The 8,472-nt window shown below is 36.8% G+C and overlaps 1 protein-coding gene across 1 annotated transcript; it reads left to right on the top strand.

Moving 5' to 3' along the window:
- The first annotated feature begins 1,256 nt into the window (after window positions 1–1,256).
- Window positions 1,257–8,174, top strand: LOC118028084 (uncharacterized). The gene is made up of 17 exons (XM_035031608.2): window positions 1,257–1,780; window positions 2,486–2,842; window positions 2,927–3,064; window positions 3,221–3,353; window positions 3,474–3,587; window positions 3,707–3,780; window positions 3,865–3,939; window positions 4,117–4,209; window positions 4,351–4,411; window positions 4,753–5,085; window positions 5,601–5,727; window positions 5,810–5,909; window positions 6,520–6,589; window positions 6,680–6,832; window positions 6,987–7,082; window positions 7,169–7,488; window positions 7,606–8,174. Exons 1-17 carry the CDS (start codon window positions 1,697–1,699, stop codon window positions 7,861–7,863), a joined length of 2,586 nt encoding a protein of 861 aa, XP_034887499.1. The 5' UTR covers window positions 1,257–1,696; the 3' UTR covers window positions 7,864–8,174.
- The last annotated feature ends 298 nt before the right edge of the window (window positions 8,175–8,472 follow it).

The following is an 8,472-nucleotide window of genomic DNA, read 5'->3' as shown; positions in this document are numbered from 1 at the left end:
AATCTTGGTACAAATTATACAATCTAGACTTGCAGCCCTCACATTATTTATGTGTTTTTTTTTTAAAAAAAATTAAAAGTAAATAATATATCATTTATCTTTTAAAATAATAAAAAAAATTAAATTCAAATGACCGAACTTGAACTTGAAGGCCCTGGGCCTTAGCTTTCCTTGCAAATGACATAGGCACATGGGCTTTTATATATATATATATATACAGTGGGGTTAAATATAAATTTAAGATATAAAAAAAACCCATTTGGGATGACAAGTTAAGCTGCTAGAGCTATTATTTATTTTTAATTTTATTTTTTAATATATTTTTTTGTTTAAAAATAGTTTTTAAATTCATGTTTTAATTGATATCACTCACTTATAAATTTTGTTATTTGTTTATTTAACTCTTTTTGGATAGAAATTTGTTTTTAAAATTATTTTATGTATGTTTAATTTTTAAAGTGAATTTTTTAATTCATCTATATTTGTTTTAAAATATTTTATAGATAAATTTATTTTTTAAAATAAAATAAAATAAAATATATCTTGAGATAATATTTCTAATATTTGAAGCCTTGCATTCTATTTTTTTTCTTTTTTTTTATTTAAATAATTTAATATATTTATTTATTTATTTTATTGTTTGATTAAATAAAAAAATTATTTTAGTTAATAATATTTAACAAATACAACCAAGAAATTTATTGTTATAAGATTAAACATCCTAACCTGCACTTGTTTCTTAATGATATTTTTTGAATTTATTAGTGTATATAATTCTTGATTTATAATTAATTTTTTTAGTTATATGAATATAAAAAAATACATATATAATTTTTAATAAAAAATAAAATATCTGATGGCGACATAGCGCAGATGACATAACTTGTGTAAAATATACCAAGTGCTTGGCGGACCGCCCCTGCTATTCACAACTCCAACACGTAGCTTCCTTAGATAAACACGAAAATCAACGAACCATCACAAATGAAAAATATTTTTATTTCACAACGATTCCATCCGTGCTGCGGTCCTGCACCGCCGAGCCCTCATCCACACACGCTAAAATAAAAACCTAGCAGCACAGTGGCATTTTCGTTGTTTCAGCTAAATGAAAAAGGTGAAATCGACATTGCATCCATACTGATTTTTATTTCACGCTGCAAGCTTACCACCCAAAAAACTAAAATAGAAAAAAAAGAGTTATTGTATTATTAATTAAAAGAGAGAGAAAAAGATAAAAGAATTATGATCAACTCCACCCAATCCATTTGATTTTCAATAATCTCTCTCTACTCTCTCTCTGTCTCTCTCTCTCTCTGTCTTTCTTCACTGGCACTGTTGTTCCTCCTTTCTGTAGAAATCTTCTATTTCAAGCCAGTTCGAATGTTCTTGTTCTTACGCTCAACACTACCCTCATCGTTTTTGATTCAGTCCATAAAACAAAAAAAAAAAACCAAACACATCTTTTTTTTGGTGCAATATCATTGACCATTCAAAATCGTACTACGTTTAATCACACGCAACAATTAAAAAACATTTCTCTTTGATTTTAACAAAGTAAATGACATGCTTGTTTGTTAATTTATTATTTGCGCGAGTGAAATGCGGAACAGCCAGCGATTTTTCAAGACGATGGGAAAATCGCCGGCGATTTGATGGAATCAGCACTGTCTAGTCTTACAGTTTTAGACATTTCATGGAGGTTCTTATAAACAAGTGTAGTTCATGTTCCGTACTTAGATTTGATACTAAGCTCAAATTCACACTCGTTGTTTTCGAGGTAAGCTGTTCCTGTTCTTTTTTATTTTTTAATGTTGTCTTTCTCTTTTATTTTGTTCTTTGAAATGTGAGATTTAGGGTTTTAGTTCACCAGCTTTGTTTGCTTACTGAGAATTTGAAGGGAAAAAAAAGAAAATTTGGGGTTTAGTTACTGAACTTTAACCCTCAAGTAATTGTCCGATGCCAAAAGTTTTTCTCTTAGTTTAGATTTTCTTTTTGTAATAATTTTTTTTTGTGAAGATTTCCTATTTAGCCGCCTTCTTTCTTTCTTCCAATTTTTCTTTTTTGCTAATGGAAATTACTTTTCGGGAACTGTTCACAGTTCGCCCGATTTTTATAGGGCATAAGCTTCCTTATTGAATTTGGATTGCTTAGCCTTTGGAAATAAGATGGGTCTGTTAAGGAACTTGTAACTCAGAAGTATTATTAGTTGCTTTATTAGCTTTTATAGTTAAAGCTTGATTAAGCTTATGGAGTTCGAAGTTTTGTTCTCTTCTCTGTATTCGTTACCTTGAGTTTGGAGCTGCAAGATCTCTTAATTTTTTATTTGTTTTGGCCAATTTTTTTTTGCAAATTTGTTCATCATCATCATCATCTCTATTTGAAAATCGAAGCTTTCTGTTCGTGTTCATACAAACAGCCAGATTTATTTGTTTGAGTTTGACAAGTAATTTCAACAATATGCGATTGTTATGATTCGAAACAGATTGCGTTGATATTGTTATGCTTTCTAGCTATTAATGCTGAAAGCCACGGCCACCAATTGCAACAGCAAAGTGCAGAGAGGGGAAGTGAAAATATTATATCACATTCATGCATTCACGACCAGATTATCGAAGAGAGGAAACGACCTGGTCGCCAGGTGTACTCTGTTACCCCACAGATTTATGGTCAGTCTGGTATCTCTAAACCCCTTCATCGCAAAGGGAGGGCATTGCTTGGAATCTCAGAATCATCGTTGCAGCAAAAAGATGTAAAGCAACCAATTAGGATATTTTTAAATTATGATGCGGTTGGTCACTCACCTGACAGAGATTGCCGAAAAGTTGGTGACATTGTGAAGGTGGGTGTGAGATATAGTAAGCTCAGTTGAATGTACTAGTTTCGCTGTATAACTGATATTTTCTTTTCTTTTCTTTCTTATCAGCTAGGGGAGCCTCCAGTGGCTTCTCGTCCTGGCACTCCTTGCAATCCCCGTGGCGATCCTCCACTTTATGGTGATTGCTGGTACAATTGCACCGTGGATGATATTTCTGGAAAGGACAAAAAGCATCGGCTTCGCAAGGTTAGCACTTATAAAATTAATTTAAGATATCTATTCTGTGATGCTTATTTTGAGATGACTATTAAATCTTGATGAGGCATGAAACTGCAATTAACATTTCTATCAGCAAAAAGTTTGATAAAGATGAAGAACTTTCTGTAATTGATTTCGATACAGGCTCTGGGGCAGACAGGTGATTGGTTTAGGAGAGCATTGGCTGTTGAGCCTGTAAAGGGTAACTTGCGGTTAAGTGGATATTCTGCATGTGGGCAAGATGGAGGCGTACAACTTCCACGTGGATATGTTGAGGGTATGTCATTTCAGTTGCCCTTTTGCTTTGTGATTTACTCAAATTGCCATTCTGATTTTTATGGCACTTGTTATATTGGAATTCTGAGGTAATCTTTATATTTTTTTAAATTCTTCTCAGAGGGTGTTGCTGACGCGGACTTGGTTCTTTTGGTGACTACAAGACCAACCACTGGCAACACTCTTGCATGGGCAGTGGCATGTGAACGTGATCAATGGGGCCGTGCAGTTGCTGGTAAATTAGTTCTGCTTGTTAATTTATTTTACATTTTTATTTATCTTTTTTTTTTTTGCATTGAGCATCATCTCATTGTTCATGAGATAATAAACCTGTGCTTTTCATTTCTTTTGCAGGACACGTGAATGTTGCCCCTCGCCATTTGACAGCTGAAGCAGAGACTTTACTTTCAGCTACCCTCATTCATGAGGTGATTTTGTATTAAATTAACAAGATTGTGGCAACCTATGGAATGATTTATCTTGTACTGATTAACATGTTTGATTTCATCCAGGTTATGCATGTCTTAGGTTTTGATCCTCATGCCTTTTCCCATTTTAGGGATGACAGAAAGAGAAGGCGCAGCCAGGTAGATGGCAGATATACTGCTGGATCAATTATTGAAACATTATCTGAATTGTTAAGGGAACTATTTATGTTGCCTTCCATAAAAATGGTGTTGAAAGGACTTCAGGGTTCATTTGTGCGCAGTTATGGGAATTTCAAATGAATTCAACATTTAAGCTCGCCATTGCATGTTTTTCAGGTCACTGAACAGCTCATGGATGAAAAGCTTGGCCGGATGGTAACGCGTGTGGTTCTTCCACGTGTTGTCATGCACTCACGAAATCATTATGGGGTAAGTTTTGTGCAGCTTATCAGTATTCCAAGGAAATGCTTGCATTGTCAGGATACTCTTTATTTACATTCTGTGGCTTTTAATTTCTGACTGTCACACCACAAAAGCCAACTAAGGTTTGATAAGCTTTCCTTCTAGCAGGCATTCTCGGAAAATTTAACAGGATTAGAACTTGAAGATGGGGGAGGACGTGGCACATCAGGTATTCCTTTTATTTTCTGTGATTTCTTTTTCACTCTCGAGCAGTGTTTATTTTTTTTAATGTAATTTGGCTATATCTAAATTGTTGACATATTGGATGCAAGGTTTGTATTTGAGGCACTTAAATTAATAAATATCATTGAAAATTGACATGGAGTACATGGCAGGATTTTTATTTATGGGAACAGAAATACTAAATTAATGACACGTGGAAAATGTTTTTACCAATTTGAGGAGCAATAATCTGTTGTTACTATCAGACATATAACCGTATTCTAGCTAAAAACTGGCGTAATTCCTAGAAATTTGGTGATTAATATTTATATGACAACTTGGCTGCAGGGTCACATTGGGAAAAGAGGCTTCTGATGAATGAAATAATGACAGGATCTGTGGATACAAGATCGGTAGTTTCAAAAATGACACTAGCTCTGTTGGAAGATAGTGGATGGTACCAGGCTAACTATAGCATGGCAGATCATCTTGACTGGGGTCGAAATCAAGGAACTGACTTTGTTACATCCCCTTGCAACCTCTGGAAGGGGGCATATCATTGCAATGCTACCCAGTTGTCAGGCTGTACATACAACAGGGAGGCAGAGGGTTATTGTCCGATTGTAAGTTACACTGGGGACCTCCCCCAGTGGGCTCGTTACTTTCCACAGGCAAATATAGGTTGGTTCTCGAGCTTGTAAATTTTTTCAGAAAATTTGCCACTCGTATATGTGAGAACGTAAATTGATATTCTTTGTAGATCAAATATTTTTAACCATGTTTTTTTGTCTACATATTATCGCAACAGTCTGTCCTTAAAGATGCAACTAAGCCTCTCTTTTCATGTTTGAGTTTGTGATCAATTGTAGAAAACCAGGAGCCCGTTTCCTTAACCATTATGATATTTTCCCATTATTCCACATTTCATCCGAGACCCTCATTTTGTGGGATCGACTCAGAGAGACTTTGCTTTGATTGAAAATCTTGTTAAGATAATGTTTTTTTGTTCTCAATTATTCCTGCACAAGCCTTTGGGTGTCACAAGCTGCTTGTAACAGCTGGACATGTCAACTACCTGCAATACATATCGTGTTGAACAAGGCTGTGATTGTTTAATATATCAATTTCCTTAAACGAGTCGGATATATTTCCCGTTAAATTGATTTTCCTTTTAACTTTATTGATGGCCATCACAGGTGGGCAGTCATCGTTGGCCGACTACTGTACTTATTTTGTGGCGTATTCTGATGGATCTTGTACAGACACAAACAGCGCAAGAGCACCAGATAGAATGTTAGGTGAAGTGCGAGGGAGTAGCTCCAGGTGAGATTTGAGATTAGAGCATTCTGTTTGAAGAGTTTGGGCTACAATATATTGATCAGTGTTTTTAAAATAATGCATGTAGGTGTATGGCCTCATCATTAGTACGTACTGGATTTGTCAGGGGTTCAATGACCCAAGGAAATGGTTGTTATCAGCACAGATGTGTAAATAACTCCCTCGAGGTATGCACTTGAGCTCTGTTATGTTTAATGCCCCCCTGCTTGTCATGCTGTAGTTTAATAAATGCTAGTGCGAAGTCCATTCGTTTGTCTACAGAAGCTTGCATGTGCAAAGCAAGCATCTATCTGTACATATAAAAAATATTTTCTCAACAAATGACGAGTTTTTAAGAGCGTTGAAAAGATGAATAAATGAAATTTGTGCAACTGTATAAGCTGTAATTTAGTAATGATTTGGAGATTTGCAAGTTTCCAATCACTATTCTCATAAGCTATAGTTTTTAAGATTAGCTAAACATTCCAGAAAATAATGGCCAGCTTGAGGAATTCAATCAGAGCGTTTAGCTAATTCTCACCTGGGATGTGTGTGAGTCTGCGGGGTGTCCTTTGAACAGACTTGTCCGTCCAATTTTCCATCGTGAACATGGAATAACACAACAGATTTCACAACATGAGCTTCTTGCCTCTTAAATGACACTGTTGTTTGCTAGGGGGATGACCTGAAGGAAATTGAATGTCTTAGTTTTAGGATTTTGAAAATAATTGGTATTTTTCATGCTGCCATGAAAAGCAGGATGTTGTTATAATGTAATTCTGGTGGTCCTCTTTTTAGGTTGCTGTGGATGGTATTTGGAAAGTGTGCCCGGAAGCTGGAGGACCAGTTCAATTCCCGGGCTTTAATGGTAATTAATTATTTGTTTTTAAGTTAATTGATTGAATTAAATTATTAACTGTCCATCCTTATATTTTCTGTGTTTTGTTCTTATCTGTAGGGGAGCTGATTTGTCCTGCTTACCAGGAGCTCTGCAGTACAGGTTCAGTCTCTGTACCTGGACAGTGCCCCAGCTCTTGTAATTTTAATGGGGACTGTTTAGATGGAAGGTGTCACTGTTTCATAGGATTTCATGGTCATGATTGCAGTAAACGTAAGCACCTATTAAGCTTTTCAGTGTATAAGTTTGGAATCAATGGATGAGAATCTTGGCTTCATTCAATTATATGTTTGCAATCCACTAACTCTTGGCTTCATTGAATTATATGTTAGCAATTTTGTTAAGCATTTCCTTGATTCCTTTGCAGGCTTCTGTCCGGGGAATTGCAATGGCCAGGGTAAGTGCCTTTCAAATGGGATCTGCCAATGTGAAAATGGTTACACTGGCATCGACTGCTCTACTGGTAATGTGATCTTTCTTGGAGAAGCCTGATAGTGTTCCTTCCAAATGTGTCATCTCTGTAATGTTGCTCTTTGCTGTGATATGCAGCTGTTTGTGATGAACAATGCAGCCTCCATGGTGGGGTCTGTGACAATGGAGTTTGTGAATTCCGTTGCTCAGACTACGCAGGCTACACATGTCAGAACAGCTCGACTCTTCTCTCCAGTCTCTCGGTTTGCAAAAATGTACTGGAGAGTGACATGTCTGGCCAACACTGTGCACCTAGTGAATCAAGCATACTTCAGCAGGTGGAAGAAGTTGTTGTCATGCCCAACTATCACCGATTGTTCCCAGGTGGGGCCCGAAAGTTCTTTAACATCTTTGGCAGCAGTTATTGCGACGCAGCTGCCAAGCGACTAGCCTGCTGGGTAGGGTCCTCACTCTTTTTTCTAGGAGTCTACCATTAATTTTTTAATAGTTGTGTCATGCATGATGATGATTTATATATCTTGTAAGCGCTAAATCTGTCCCACCTAAATGACCAGATCTCTATCCAAAAGTGTGACAAGGATGGCGACAACAGGCTCCGGGTATGCCATTCAGCATGCCAGTCCTATAATTTAGCTTGTGGAGCATCACTTGACTGCTCGGACCAAACCCTCTTTAGCAGCGAGGAGGAAGGTGACGTTCAGTGCACGGGCTCCGGTGAGATGAGAGTATCATGGTTTAATCGTCTGCGGAGTAGTTTGTTTTCAAGGAACACTTCGTCCGGAGGAATGTCTGTAAGATATAGGCATCTGTAGATCTTTTTCCCCTCAAATTTTTTCCTAATTTTGGGTTGTAATTTTTCCAGGGCTCAATTGTAGGATAGGTGGCACGCAGAGCACGTGCCCTAGATGTAGATTGTTTGTGGGCTTCACCCTCGTTTAAGGAAATTGGGCGGGGATTGGCTTTCAAAAAGGAAAGCCGCTTGTAGAGAGTATTGAAAATGTATGAAGAAAGAAAACAAGAAGGTAAAAAAAAAAAAAAAAAAAAAAAAAGAAGTAAAGAACTTTGTTGAGTGATCAGCGGTTCGGCCGAAGGCCTTCAAAGAAAAGCCTCGTATTTTCTTGATTCTCCTTGTCTATTTCCTTTCCTATTCTCTCGTTAAAATCTTGCTTGCTTGTTACTGGTTATTTTCAGCCTCTCAAATCTGTGTTCAGTGGGATACAGGGGTCCAAATGTTCACCTGCCAGGTGAAAAATGTTTTTTCAACCACGTAGAAAAGGAAAACTATCTCTGCTCTGTTAAGATTGTCTTCCTGATACGCTTGTTCATAAATCAGACTCCATTTGCTTGGTGAGAAAGGAACTTGCAGTGGCACACCGATACAAGCTCCAGTTCAACCCGTATTCAAGCCCTGAGACCTCAAG

The sequence above is a fragment of the Populus alba genome, chromosome 2 (genome assembly GCF_005239225.2).
Source record: "Populus alba chromosome 2, ASM523922v2, whole genome shotgun sequence".
Lineage (NCBI taxonomy): Eukaryota > Viridiplantae > Streptophyta > Magnoliopsida > Malpighiales > Salicaceae > Populus > Populus alba.
Note: the sequence above shows the minus strand (reverse complement) of the source record. Positions and strands in the feature narration are given on the sequence as shown.